At 40.4% G+C, this 15,260-nt stretch overlaps 1 protein-coding gene across 2 annotated transcripts; it reads right to left on the reverse strand.

The window, feature by feature from the left end:
• Window positions 1–2,649: 2,649 nt before the first annotated feature.
• LOC120049642 (zinc finger protein OZF-like) lies at window positions 2,650–14,494 on the reverse strand. 2 transcript variants are annotated; one of them, XM_038995962.1, is made up of 3 exons: window positions 14,261–14,494; window positions 11,369–11,821; window positions 2,655–4,813 (listed from the first exon to the last, which is right to left on the reverse strand). In XM_038995962.1, the coding sequence occupies exons 1-3, from the start codon at window positions 14,421–14,423 to the stop codon at window positions 3,522–3,524; spliced, it is 1,908 nt and encodes a 635-aa protein (XP_038851890.1). In that variant the 5' UTR covers window positions 14,424–14,494; the 3' UTR covers window positions 2,655–3,521. The 2 variants fall into 2 exon arrangements, with proteins under 2 accessions (XP_038851891.1, XP_038851890.1); XM_038995963.1 differs by lacking the exon at window positions 11,369–11,821 and having other exon boundaries at window positions 2,650–4,813.
• Between the last annotated feature and the right edge of the window lie 766 nt (window positions 14,495–15,260).

Below are 15,260 nucleotides of genomic sequence, written 5' to 3' on the forward strand. Positions count from 1 at the left end.
AACAATTGTTGGAAAAATTACTTGTGTCATGCACGAAGTAGATGTCCTATCCGACTTGCCAAAACTATAGTTTGTTAACAAGAAATTTGTGGAGTGGTTGAAAAATTATTTTTAATGACTCCAACAGTGTGTGTAAACTTCCGACTTCAACTGTATGTTTACCTTTGATGATGCTAAATGGCATTATGCTTAACCTTGTTATCCCGATTATAACTATTTTATTAACATTATTATTCTCTTGGCCAAATATTATATTCACAAATGTAAATGGGGTGGAAAAATTCCTTATTTTGTAGTTTTTTTTCCATTGAACTATTCTTCTATTGTGTTATTGACTGTATGTTTGTTTATTCCATGTGTAACTCTGTGTTGTTGTTTGTGTCACACTGCTTTGCTTTATCTTGGCCAGGTCACAGTTGTAAATGAGAACTTATTCTTTCTTTGGGGGTGTTTGCCTGATGTTCTATTATTTCATTTTTTTCATTGTACCTGTATTGATGTGTAATATTATTTTTGCAATAAACTAAATTTAAAAAAGAAAATAATAAGGCATAATGTACTTTGTAATATTCATGTTATACCAGTGCAGTGGTATATTTTTATATAACCAACTACTGCACTGATGTTAGCATAGCGTTAATTAGCACACATTTGCACGTGAGCTAGTGTAACGGATGTGAAATGGCTAGCTAGTTAGCGGGTACGCGCTAATAGCATTTCAATCGGTTACGTCACTTGCTCTGAGACCTGAAGTAGGGTTTCCCCTTGCTCTGCAAGGGCCGCGGCTTTTGTGGAGCAATGGGTAACGACGCTTCGTGGGTGTCAGTTGTTGATGTGTGCAGAGGGTCCCTGGTTCGCGCGAGGGGACGGTTTAAAGTTATACTGTTACATTGGTGCCGTGACCCGGATCACTGGTTGCTGCGGAAAAGGAGGAGGTCGAAAGGGGGGTGAGTGTAACGGATGTGAAATGGCTAGCTAGTTAGCATGTACGCGCTAATAGCATTTCAATCGGTTACGTCACTTGCTCTGAGACCTGAAGTAGGGTTTCCCCTTGCTCTGCAAGGGCCGCGGCTTTTGTGGAGCGATGGGTAACGACGCTTCGTGGGTGTCAGTTGTTGATGTGTGCAGAGGGTCCCTGGTTCGCGCCCGAGGTCGGGGCGAGGGGACGGTTTAAAGTTATACTGTTACACTAGCTAATTGCTTACAGTAAGTGAATCTTATTTGGACAAATTTGCCTATTTGAGCATCAAGGCTAGGTTTACATGTACAGTTATGTAATCGATTTGATCGTTGATTTTCTGTGTTTCTTCAATGTATGCCTTGTTGTGTTTGCCTGGCTCTAAATGTGTATCGTTGATGCCGACGGCCATTCCCTAAGTTACACATAGTGAGTCTACACAGCCTACACATAGTATATACAATAATTAAATTATTCAATAACTATTTATTTCTTTGTTTATTGAATATATTTGACGTTCACGTTTTTTTTGATTTGCCCTGTTTTTTCAGATACATCAGTGTATTTAATTAAATTGTATAACTTGTTACTTTACTGTTATTCCTCTCTTTCAGAGATCACAATCATAAAGTGTGGCTTCAGTTGTTGAAATGCAACACACTTTCATTGTTGCTATTGCTACGGCAACAATAATCAACAGAACACTGTTTATGTGGAGGCAGTTGACAACAAGAAATAGACTGCCTTTGCCTCTTTTGAGAAGCAGGAGTGAAGCCATTTTTGAGGAGTGGTCAAACCTGTTTTTTGTCTGCTGTGTTAATTGTGTTTTGATGTTTAGTAAGTCACCCGAGTCTCTGATCTCTTTACTGGAGCTGGTATAACCTAATGTACAACACACATTCAGCTTGTCAGTATGTCGATATGGTATAGTCTGTCTCCATTCTCATGAGGAAAGTAAATAGCATTATAACTCAGGATAGGTAGTAACTGTATATATATATGCTCAATGAAATAATATAATTGCAAAGTTATAACATTTATCAACACAATTTTAACAGTACATGACATACATAACAAGTCTGTTGTTCACTGCAACAATATCAGTAGCTTGTCTCAAATATAGCATGAAGCAAAAAGTACAACACGTGCTGTTACCACTTTATATAATATTTCTTATGATCTTCAAAAATGAAATATGTTTGTATTCAACGTGTGCCTTGCACAAACGTGTGTGTTTGTATTCAGTGTGTGACTGTCAAACCTCAGATGGACAAAAAAAACACAGGTGGGTGGGGTCAAACGTGGGCGGAGTCAAACCGTTCCGCCTTTCAGCTCACCGGACTTGGGTCAGATCAGATCGAATTTTCAGTTTTGATGAGAACTTTAAACTGCATTCGGTCTCTTGTGGACCAACTTTGTGTGAAGTAAATATGATAGGCTCAAGGCTTCCATGTGACAACAGACAACCTGTTTGTGTAACGGATGTGAAATGGCTAGCTAGTTAGCGGGTACGCGCTAGTAGCGTTTCAATCAGTTACGTCACTTGCTCTGAAACCTAGATGTAGTGTTGCCCCTTGCTCTGCAAGGGCCGCGGCTTTTGTGGAGCGATGGGTAACGACGCTTCGTGGGTGTCAGTTGTTGATGTGTGCAGAGGGTCCCTGGTTCGCGCCCGGGTCGGGGCGAGGGGACGGTCTAAAGTTATACTGTTACATTTGGATAATATGCTATTTTATTTTTTTGCCAATCTCTTGCTTGTCATTTCATTTTTTCAGGAAAAGTGAAGAATGGTCCCAGGACAGTATGTAGCATTCTCTGAAAAAAACATGACTTCATATTTTGTGGTATATGCTCAGCAAAACATGACTTAATACTATGTGATATGCTATCTGACGTAAACGCCTGCTTTTTAAGATGACATTTGACTCTGTCTCTTCCCAGGATGCTGCTCCTGATTGGGATTTGAAACTTTGTGGACATGCAGCTCTTTGATTGGTGCAAGAGGGAGAGGGCAGTTAAGGACTGCCTGCTGATGACCTAGGTACAGTTCAGTCTTGTTAGTTATAATAGTACTACTATTAGTCAATTCTTAAAAGAATACTTCACCGCTTTTCAACATCAAATTAATAGGACATTGACTTCATCACTGCTGACAGACAGATTTATAATCTGACAACTCCTCCATAAAGTTGGCTAATCATAGGCAAGAGTATGCACCCATAGCCGCCAATCAAGTTACATTGGCCAAGTGACAACTTTATCTTGCCCCAATGGCTTGACAGGACAACGCAAAAGTTAGACAAGTAAACTAATAATGGACATCACTGTAATACATGGTAATGCATTTGGTGAGGTGTGTGTATATAAAGATTTACTGCCCGCCTCTTGCAATTCATTTATGAAAAACAAATATGTAATGTCTATAAATGGTTGATAAGCAGTAATGGGCAGTCACTACAACCACAGGGCTTTTATTGTTTCATTCTGTGTTCCACCCACATAATGCATTTATTGTACACACCGAAAACCTACTCTCTGTGTCTATGTCCTAATTTTCTTTCTTTGTTCATTTTTTGTCTTGTCTTCTTGCTTTGTGGATGTTTTTCACATGTGTCAGCAGAGAAGCCTTCTTAGTGAATCTTTTACCACAGACTGAGCAGCCATGTTGTTTCTCTCCTGTATGAGTCAATTTATGAACGTTTAGGTTCCCCTTGGCACTGAAGCTTTTCCCACAGTCAACACAGCTAAATGGTTTCTCTCCTGTGTGACTCCGAACATGATCTGTTAGGTTATCCTTACGACGGAAGCTTTTCCCACAGTCACCACAGATGAATGGTTTCTCTTCTGTGTGAGTCAGTATGTGCCTACTTAGGTCCCCCTTCTGACTGAAGCTTTTCCCACAGTCACCACAGCTAAAATATTTCTCTCCTGTGTGAGTCAGTGTATGCTTGGTTAGGTTCTCCTTGAGACTGAAGCTTTTCCCACAGTCACCACAGCTAAATGGTTTCTCTCCTGTGTGAGTCCGTATATGCTTATTTAGGTCTCCCTTCTGACTGAAGCTTTTCCCACAGTCAACACAGTGGAATGATTTCTCTCCTGTGTGAATCCTCATGTGCCTGGACAGATCTTTTTTGTATTTGAAGGTCTTGCCACAAACGGGGCAAGTGCAGGTTTTCCCACCGTGACAGAGTCTGACATGGGCCTTCAGTTTACAGATGGAGTTATAACATTTATTGCAGAAGTGGCATTCACTGAGTCTTTTCTTGGCTAGAGTCACATGCCTCTGCAGGTCAGGTTTCAGAGCAAACGCTTCACCACAGTCACGGCAGCAGTGAATTTTTTTAGACGTAGTGCTGAGCTTCAAACAGTGTTCCCCCATTGATGGGTTTGGATTCAATGGTGAGCTGGGATCCAATAGTGGGCTGCTGTTCAGTCCAACTCGGTCGCTGCTTATGGCGGAGTTGTGGCTGGAGGCATCGTTTTGATTATCTGGAGTGTCACAGGAAGTGTCTAGACCCTTTAGGTAAGTCACAGTGCCAAAAGGTCTGAGATTCACTGGTTTAGAGTCAAACTCTCTGTTCTCCACAGTCTGGGTTTGGGGAGGAGTCAAGAACCAATGTGGGTCCTCCTGATCACATTCACTTTTCACACAGGGAGGAGTGAATATGGAGTCTTCGGCATCAAAGAGCCATTGAAGCTGCTCTTCCTCTTGACTGGTCCTGAGTTCCTCCTGTTCCTTTTTAATCTGTGTGGGCTCTGGTTTCTCCTGCCCCAGACAGAGGCTCCACTCCTGCTTACAGTGCTGCTGCTCAGAGGGAATCTCCTCTTCAGAGACAGCGAGAGAGGACTGGAGGGTGTCTGGGGGGAAGGAGAGGAGGAGCAGACGTTATCTATATACCACAGGATTACATCGAACACTAGAAGTATATACAGTACCAGTCAAAAGTTTGGACACACCTAGTCATTGAAGGGTTTGTAGAATAATAGAAGACAACAAAACTATGAAATAACACATATGGAATCATGTAGTGACCAAAGAAGTGTTAAACAAATATATTTTAGATTCTTCAAAGTAGCCACCCTTTGCCTTGATGACAGCTTTGCACACTCTTGGCATTATCTCAAGCAGCTTCACCTGAAATGCTTTTCCAACAGTCTTGAAGGAGTTCCGACATATTCTGGTCATCTGATGCAGCACTCCATCACTCTCCTTGTTCAAATAGTCCTTACACAGCCTGGAGGTGTGTTGGGTCATTGTCCTGTTGAAAAACAAATGATAGTCCCACTTTGTGCAAAGCAGATGGGATGGCGTATCACTGCAGAATGCTGTGGTAGCCATGCTGGTTAAGTGTGCCTTGAATTCGAAATAAATCACAGACATTGTCACCAGCAAAGCAACCCACACCATCACACCTCCTCCTCCACGCTTCACGGTGGGAACCACAAATGCATAGATCATCTGTTCACCTACTCTGCATCTCACAAAGACACGGTGGTGGAACCAAAAATCTCAAATTTGGACTAATCAGACCAAAGGACAGATTTACACTGGTCTAATGTCCTTTGCTCATGTTTCTTGGCCCAAGCATATATCTTCTTCTTATTGGTGTCCTTTAGTAGTGGTTTCTTTGCAGCAATTCAACCATGAAGGCCTGATTCACAGTCTCCTCTGAACAGTTGATGTTGAGATGTGTCTGTTACTTGAACTCTGTGAAGCATTTATTTGGGCTGCAATTTCTGAGGCAGATAACTCTAATGAACTTATCCTCTGCAGCAGAGGTGAGTCTGGGTCTTCCTTTCCTGTGGCGGTCCTCATGAGAGCCAGTTTCATCATAGTGCTTGATGGATTTTGTGACTGCACTTGAAGAAACTCAAAGTTCTTGAAATGTTCCAGATTGACTGACCTTCACTTTAAAACAATGTTTTAAATGTAACCTTTATTTAACTAGGCAAGTCAGTTAAGAACAAATTCTTATTTACAACGACGGCCTACACCGGCCAAACCCTGGCCAATTGTGTGCCGCCCTATGGGACTCCGAATCAGGGTGTCTGTAGTGACACCTCTAGCACTGAGACCTCTGCGCCACTCAGGAGCCCTCATGTCTTAAAGTAATGATGGACTGTCATTTCTCTTTCCTTATTTGAGCTGTTCTTGCCATAATATGGACTTGGTCTTTTACCAAATAAGGCTATCTTCTGTATACCACCCCTACCTTGTCACAACACAACTGATTGGCTCAAACGCAGATTAAGGAAAGAAATTGCACATTTAACAAGGCACACCTCTTAATTGAAATACATTCAAGGTGAAGACCGCATGAAGCTGGTTGAGAGAATGCCAAGAGTGTGCCAAGCTGTCATCAAGGCAAAGGGTGGCTACTTTGAAGAATCTCAAATATAAAATATATTTTGATTTGTTTAACACTTTAGTTTCTACTTGATTCCATGTTTTATTTTATAGTTTTGATGTCTTCACTATTATTCTACAATGTAGAAAATAGTAAAAATAAAGAAAAACCCTGGAATGAGAAGGTGTGTCCATACTTTTGACTGGTACTGTATATTCCTATGATATACAGATGCTAGTGAAAGTCTACACACCCCTTGCAGTTTTCAAATGTTGATGCCTTGAAATTAAATCCAAAAACGGATTAGATTCAATTTTTGTTTTTACTACCGATATACACAACCTACTCCACATTTTCAAAATGAAAGAAGATTATAGAACATTTTACAACTTAATAAAACATTAAGATGTGTATGTCTTCACATTGAAGAGTTAATACTTGGTGGAAGCACATTTGGCAGCCATTACAGCTGTGAATAATTTTGAATCAGATTCTAGCAACTTTGCACAACTCTTAGGGCAACATATATGTATTGTTTCTGTCAAAAAGTGCTCAAGCTCAGTCTATTTTGTTTGGGAATCATTGATGGACAGCAATATTCAAACCGTGTCTCTGATTTTCAAGCAGATTTAAGTCAGGACTGTGACTGGACCATTCAGGAACACTCAACACCTCTTGGAAAGCCATTCTGTTGTCTTTGACATTCAAATTTGTGTAATTGTCCCACTGAAAAATGTAAATCTCTATTCCAGGTTAGGTTTTCGGAAGACTACGGCAGGTTTTTCTCAAACTTTTTAACTGTGCTTTGCTCCTTTAATATTTATTTTGATTCTGACAAACTACCCAGTCTGTGCCAATGACATGCATTCCCATAACAAGCAGACCCCACCACAATACTTGAAAATAGAGTGTTTCACTCTGTGATTTGACCCAAACTGTACTTATTAATTTGGGTCAAAAAGTTAATTTCTTTGCTATGTTTTTTTTTTACAGTATTACTTAACGGCCTTGTTGCAAAAAGAATGGATGATTTGGAGTGGATTTTAACACAGGCTTTCTTACATTCATTTTGTCATACAGGCCAGTAATGTGGAGTGAATGCAATGGTGTTGATCCTCTGTATTTTCAAGTATTGTGGTGGCAGCATCATGTTATGGTTATGCGTGTCACTGGCAGGGACTGGGGAGTTTGTCAGGATCAAAATACATTTAAAATGAGGAAAGCCCTGGTTAAAAGTTAAAGGAAAACCCGCCAACAATTTTGACAATTGTCTATACTTTTCTTTCCTTGGAATAGGTTGTGTAGATCTGTAGGGAAAAAATCTAATGTAATCCCTTTTTATATTTAATTTTAAGGCAGCAAAATGTGTAGACTTTCACTAGCGACTGTATATCATAGAGGAAGGTGAAGACTGTGAATGGGGTGTAGAGACCATCACTAGGCACTGTATACAGCCTTTAGACACATCTGAGTGAAGATATTTAGCTATTTGCTCTCATTCACACAAGCCACATAGGGCTTGGGTTCTCACTCCTATTGCCTACTATGAAACACACCGAAGCCAATGTGTACAAAAGTCCCAACACTCTCTGACCATTAATAGTCCTCACTGTCAATACGGTTTTGGAAACCTTAGAAACTTTACTTTCATATCACCCAAAAATGATTTTAACAAATACAAAAGATGGTGTTTTCCATTGCACATTTACCTGAACTATGATGCTTCCTTAGCTAATGGAAACAAGGAGGCAAAAAAAAAAAAGAGATAATATATATACAGTTGAAGTCGGAAGTTTACATACACCTTAGCCAAATACATTTAAGCTCAGTAGTTCACAATTCCTGATATTTAATCCTAGTAAAAATTCCCTGTTTTAGGTCAGTTAGGATCACCACTTTATTTTAAGAATGTGAAATGTCAGAATAATAGTAGAGAGAATTATTTATATCAGCTTTAATTTCTTTCATCACATTCCCAGTAGGTCAGAAGTTTACATACACTCAATTAGTATGTGGTAGCGTTGCCTTTAAATTGTTTAACTTGGGTCAACGTTTCAGGTAGCCTTCCACACGCTTCCCACAATAAGTTGGGTGAATTTTGGCCCATTCCTCCTGACAGAGCTGGTGTAACGGAGTCAGGTTTGTAGGCCTCCTTGCTTGCTTGCACGCGCTTTTTCAGTTCTGTCCACAAATTTTCTATAAGATTGAGGTCAGGGCTTTGTGATGGCCACTCCAATACCTTGATTTTGTTGTCCTTAAGCCATTTTGCAACAACTTTGGAAGTATGCTTGGGGTCATTGTCCATTTGGAAGACCCATTTGCGACCAAGCTTTAACTTCCTGACTGATGTCTTGAGATGTTGCTTCAATATATCCACATAATTTTCCATCCTCATGATGCCATCTATTTTGTGTAGTGCACCAGTCCCTCCTGCAGCAAAGCACCCCCACAACATGATGCTGCCACCCCCGTGCTTCACGGGTGGGATGGTGTTCTTTGGAATGCAAGTCTCCCCCTTTTTCTTCCAAACATAACGATGGTCATTATGACCAAACAGTTCTATTTTTGTTTCATCAGACCAGAGGACATTTCTCCAAAAAGTTTGATCTTTGTCCCCATGTGCAGTTGCAAACCGTAATCTGGCTTTTTTATGGCGGTTTTGGAGCAGTGGCTTCTTCCTTGCTGAGTGGCCTTTCAGGTTATGTCGATATAGGACTCGTTTTACTGTGGATATAGATACTTTTGTACCCATTTCCTCCAGCATCTTCACAAGGTCCTTTGCTGTTGTTCTGGGATTGATTTGCACTTTTCGCACCAAAGTACGTTCATCTCTAGGAGACAGAACGCATCTCCTTCCTGAGCGGTATGACAGCTGCGTGGTCCCATGGTGTTTATACTTGCGTACTATTGTTTGTACAGATGAATGTGGTACCTTCAGATGTTTGGAAATTGCTCCCAAGGATGAACCAGACTTTTTTCTGAGGTCTTGGCTGATTTCTTTTGATTGTCCCATGATGTCAAGCAAAGAGGCACTGAGTTTGAAGGTAGGCCTTGAAATACATCCACAGGTACACCTCCAATTGACCTCCAATTCAAATGATGTCAATTAGCCTATCAGGATCTTCTAAAGCCATGACATCATTTTCTGGAATTTTCCAAGCTGTTTAAAAGGCACAGTCAACTTAGTGCATGTAAACATCTGACCCACTGGAATTGTGATACAGTGAATTATAAGTGAAATAATCTGTCTGTAAACAATTGTAGGAAAAAATGTCCTAACTGACTTGCCAAAACTATAGTTTGTTAACAAGAAATTTGTGGAGTGGTTGAAAAACGAGTTTTAATGACTCCAACCTAAGTGTATGTTGTGGCGGATGAATCAGAATTAGTTGGGTAACATAGATAATTAAGATGTTTTATTTGCATAATATGCTTATGTGAGATACTTGTCATTAGAATGTATCCTTTTGGACTATAGTGTTGGCAGTTGCACTTTTCCCTCAGCTAGGGCTCAGTCACTTGGGGCCCAGAGAGGTCAGAGGTCAGGCTTGTCTTTCACATGTCCCTGGTTCTATGCAGAATATCAGAAAGGGAAGAGGACAGAATGGAACATTGTCTTCACATGTGAATGTGTCTTTACCTATTCTTAAACCATGTGAAGGGATGGCGTGATTAATGGGGAACCAATTACTTGTCTCCACAATGTCTGTGCGCCAGTCCCTCCCTCCTTTTCCCATTGGGGGGAGGTGTATGGCAGTGTCTGGAAACATTGTATGTCCTCTCTGATCTTACACTTATCCTGGGATAGTGTATGACCTAGAGGCTCACTCCCCTCAGTGAGCTTGTCCAGGAGTGGGGTCAAGAGGGGGTTTACTTGAGATGGAAGTATCTAGAGTTGATAATTGATACATGCCATTGGATGAGATGGTGTTGTTGTACTATGAAGTACCAGGAACGAGATTAGAACCTCGTCTGAGGGACCAAACTCAACGATAATTAATAGCGAATGTTATCTGGCTAAGGGATACTCCTTTCTCAATTATAAAGTCCCTTTGTGAACTGTTCCTAAGATCTGTGGTTCGTCATGTAGGTTGAGAGGGGTGTATCTTGGCTATAAAAGATCTTTGTACTTTTCTGTTGGTACTTCTCAACGGTTCATTATTAATAGTGAATTGTTGAAAGTCAAATGCTATTGCAAAGCTTATTATTAAAGATGTAGTTTAAGTATAACTCTGCCTGGTGTGTAGTTTGTAACTCTCCTCATTTGGTAAAGCAGAAATATGCCACCACAATGTAAACTTCCGACTTCAACTGTATATCACCTTAAAGCTGTGTTCCACAAAAAACAGCCAATCTGTGGTAAAATTGTTGGATTATTATTAAATTGAGTGTTCAAGGTTTCCAAAACCGTATCGCAATCAATGATCAATTGTTTCTAGATAAAGCATTTCACACTTGATCAAATCATCATCCTCAGCTAATCAAAAGGCAGGGTTGTTTCTGGATAAAAAAGGGGCTTAGGTGGTGGGCGTGGCAATGAGCCCGGTTGGCCCGACTACATTTGAGAGGCCCCCATCTTGGCGGTGGAGAGAAATGTGTGCATTTCTAAGCAAATTTCCTGCAATTCTACAAATTCTTTGCAGTTTTAAAGCTAGTTCCCTAGCATTTTCGATCCTGATGTTTTATTATATTTTAAATAACACACTGTTTGGATTTAATAGAACATTAAAAAAACACTTAGGCGGCACGCCCAAGGTTTGCAATGGCAGAAAAATCCCTGAGGGACCTTGAATAACTCCAATGTAGCATTGGAATCAGAAGGGCAACAAAAGGACTTTAGGGAAGTAAGTTCAAATGTAATTGTATTCAACATTTGTCAATGGAAAAATGTGTGATGCTGCTGTCCAAGCGAGGGAAAGCATTGGCACTTCAGTGCTACTTTTATCTATTCACGGCAAAAGTAAAAAGTACTTTCACTTTTTTTGAAATTGTGATCACTGAAAGCCTAAACAGTTTATTAATCGACTAGAACTGTAGCTAGACATTGGTAGAAATACATACAAACCTATTCTACATAATTTTATCTCTGGGGTGAGCCGCAGCAGTCTCCGTAGGCTATCATTCTCCTCCTGGTACTCAGCTACCGTTTTCTCAAAGGCGCCAAAAATCTCCACAGCAGCAGACGCCGTTAAACGCTTATTTAAAAACACACTAAATAACTTTAGTTTAGACATTTTCAGTAGACTGAGAGTTGGGTATTCAGCTAGTATGGCTTCTTGACATGGGTCCTCCTGATCACATTCACTTTTCACACAGGAAGGCGTGAGTATGGAGTCGCTGGTATCAAAGAGCCGAAGCTGCTCTTCCTCCTGACTGGTCCTGAGTTCCTCCTGTTCCTCTTTAATCTGTGTGGGCTCTGGGTCCTCCTGCCCCAGACTGGGGCTCCACTCCTGCTCACAGTGCTGCTGCTCAGGGGAAATCTCCTCTTCAGAGATGGTGAGAGAGGGCTGCAAGGAGTCTGGAGGGTAGGAGAGGAGGAGCAGAGGTTATCTATATAAAGTGATTGCATTCCTTTTGGAACCGGGCTGCATCCCAGCCGTGAGCCAGGTGCCCCGCTCTGGCCTAAGGCGAAGTTGCCTCAAAAGAAAAGTGACGTAGGAGCATGTGGAGTAATGCGCAATTCAGAGTCCAAAGCCACGATTGTACTCCATTGTGACATATCTGTCCCGCTCTGTCACCACTGTGTCCCAACCAACACGACTCCGCTTATGCGGCTTCTATTCATTTTATTAATTTGGTGACGGTTTGGAAATTGTGTGAGGTGCGCTGAGAATTCGAGCAAACAGATCCATATTCTAGAACACTGCTGTGTGGACACGAACATCCTTTGGACTCTGATAGGCGCTTAATGAGTAGGATTCTGTGTTTTCACATGCTAAAGTGATTTATTTTGATAAAAACGCTTTACCTGCCTTCCCAATGAAAACTAGTTTGACATTTATTTTATAGAAAGATGTTTCTAAACGATGCATTATGCTGCATTGTTGACAATATAACCGAGCAGCACAGATTAGGATACTGTTTGATTTGAGCAGGGTGCACCTCCCTCACCGGCTTCGCCTAGTCACGTGAAGGGCCAAAGCTTAATCTAATCCCCTCATTAATAAATCACTGCAGTGCCTTCCAATGAATCATTAAAGAAGTATCGGCAAGTAAAGGTTGGTTGAAAATGTGCCACGCTTTGAATGGACCTAAGTTACAACAGTGTATGCAAGTACAGATTACATTACTGCATATCGACCATTACAAATCTGAAGCTATTATCTAATATTGCAGAGTACCGGAGGAGTTGAGAGCAGACTAGAGTTTTTTTAATTAACCTCTGACTCGCTATGCATCAACACTTCAAATATGTATCTTAAACCCTTACCGTGTACCTATGTTTGTCCTCTGTTGTTGCGCTCCTTCCTTTGTTTGCTGAAATCCATACGTTTTAATAAAATATTAATTAAATACAACCACGATTGTTTCCTAAAATATAACCACCGACAGTTGCTCTAAGATGCCAACTCAGTGCGAATGCACATGTGCCAATACAATCTCAACAAGGAAACAGTTGGTGGGTCTATTTGATTAACTTTTTATCAAAAAGTATGGATTTCAGCAATCAAAGAAAAGCATGCAACAGAGGACAAACATTGCTACATGGTAAGGGTTTAAGCAGTAGCGGATTTAGGTGTAGGCGACATGGGCAGCCGCCCAGGGTGGCACGGGGCGCCCGAACACAAAAAATTGTAATGGTGACATTTGCACGTCACGTCAATGATATCATGTCACCGTGTGGGACTGTGGGTCAATTAACCTTGTCGGAGTGGGCGCCCTGATTCTAGTTTGTGAGCTAGGCAGTCTACTGCATGGGAAGGTCTCCCACTCAGAAGTATGAGATGGGGAGGGGGGCGTTGGTAGGTTGAGCTCAGGTCTCCCCACTGGAAGCCCGAGGTAGGGGTAATGGGGAATCTATCAAATAGCGCACCTCTAACTTTGTACTAATACAGTACTAATACAATTAGTAGAATCAGTCACACTACGAAATGCTACCAAATATACCATAATGAATTCATAATACTATGAATATATAGTTTCACAGACATATTGTTGCATTTTTTTCTGGTTTGTGCGAAATCGTTAAGAATAATATAAAACCAGTCTCAGAATTTGTCTTACTCTTCCAGTGACCGTACCTGAAGCTGAGAGGAGCTTTTCAAAGCTCAACAAATTCTACCTGAGGTCCACCATGTCACAGGAACGCCTTAGTGGCCTTGCTGTCATCAGTATTAACCATGCAATTGCTGGGCAGATTTCTTATGATGATGTAATTGATGACTTTGCATCAAGGAAGGCAAGAAAGGTCAGGGTTTAGATGGCAGTTGTGCAATTTAGTTTGTGTGTTTCTTGTTTGAAGTGCAATAGTTTAATAATGAGGTTCTCTTCTTCATAAGTGTGTTATTCTATTTGTGCATTTGTGTGATATAGGATTTGTGCAATTTAGTTTCGTTTGTGTTTTTTGTTAGTAATAGGGTAATAGTGTAATAATTCGATTCTCTTTTATATTTGTATACTACAATTTGTTTCTATCTGTCTTTGTTACTTCTTTTTGATATTTCTGAGTCTTATTTTTGTATATATTTTTTTATATTTATATAGTTTTAAATGTTATGGGGGGAGGTGAGGTACTCAGCTAGATCTAATTCAGCCTTTAGTCATAACTGAGTGCAGATATATGTAACGTTATGCTATTTCAATCAGATTTTCGTGACAGACAATTTTTTTCTCCATTCACGGTAAAAGTAACAGTAGATAACTGTTTTAAAAAATGTATGGAATAATGATCACCGTTAGCCTAAACAGTGTATTAATTTATTAGAACTATAACTAGCTAGTAGACCTACATACGAACCTATACATAGTTTTATCTCCGGCGTGATCAGCAGCATTCTTCTTAAACGATCATTCTCTTCCTGGTACTCCACTACTGTTTTCTCAACTGCCCCGAAAATCTCAAGAGCGGCCGCCGATAAACGATCATCTAAAAACACACTAAACGACTGTAGTTTAGACATGTTTTAGTCGACTGCGAGTTTGGAATTCAGCCAGTATGTCTTCGTCAAAGAGGGTTGAAACGTAACTATGACTTTTACTTCCGCATTTTCTTCTTCTCTGTGTATCAGCGTGTGGCGAGCCTATTAACACAACACAGCGCTCCATGTGGATGGAGTTTTACTGCACGGGAATTCCCGCGAGTAAAGGTTCATGTGATTGGATGTTAATTATTTGACTAGGCTACCTGTATTTGACATTGTCTTGTTATTTCGCTGAACACTAAATGGTTTAATTTTATTTTTGGCGGTGAAACGAGGCTACTCAGGCGAGAAAAAAAACCTCACCCAAATGTACAGCCCCGTTGGAAAATATAAATGGACTGTTTGAATATGTGAAGATTTAATTATTTAAAAAATAAATAAATTGTGAATCACATTTTTATTTGACGTAGCCCCGACAGCATTGCGTGTACGTAGCCCAGTTCGGGAATACCTGTTCTATAGAATACAGACCATTTCCAATGCACATTTGTAGTTTTGTGGAAATGCACCATCCTGACATATTTGGAATCCAGATGTGTATTTTAGACATAATGTATATAAAATTGGGATTACTCCAAATATCACACATGGACATTTCCTATGGCCTCATTCAATATCCTGAGATACAGTATGTGACCTCCTATTTTCTCTCTTCATGTTGACAAATACTAACTGTATACTGTACATAGCATATCTGTTTTTTCAGCACATTCAAGATAGGAAGCTATATTGATTCCAGATATCTCTTGACTGAGGGTCATATCCGGATCTTGATATTCTCAAAAAAAGGACGATTTCTGTTGCATTTCTGAGTTT

Source organism: Salvelinus namaycush, chromosome 6 (assembly GCF_016432855.1).
Source record: "Salvelinus namaycush isolate Seneca chromosome 6, SaNama_1.0, whole genome shotgun sequence".
In the NCBI taxonomy this organism is placed as follows: Eukaryota; Metazoa; Chordata; class Actinopteri; order Salmoniformes; family Salmonidae; genus Salvelinus; species Salvelinus namaycush.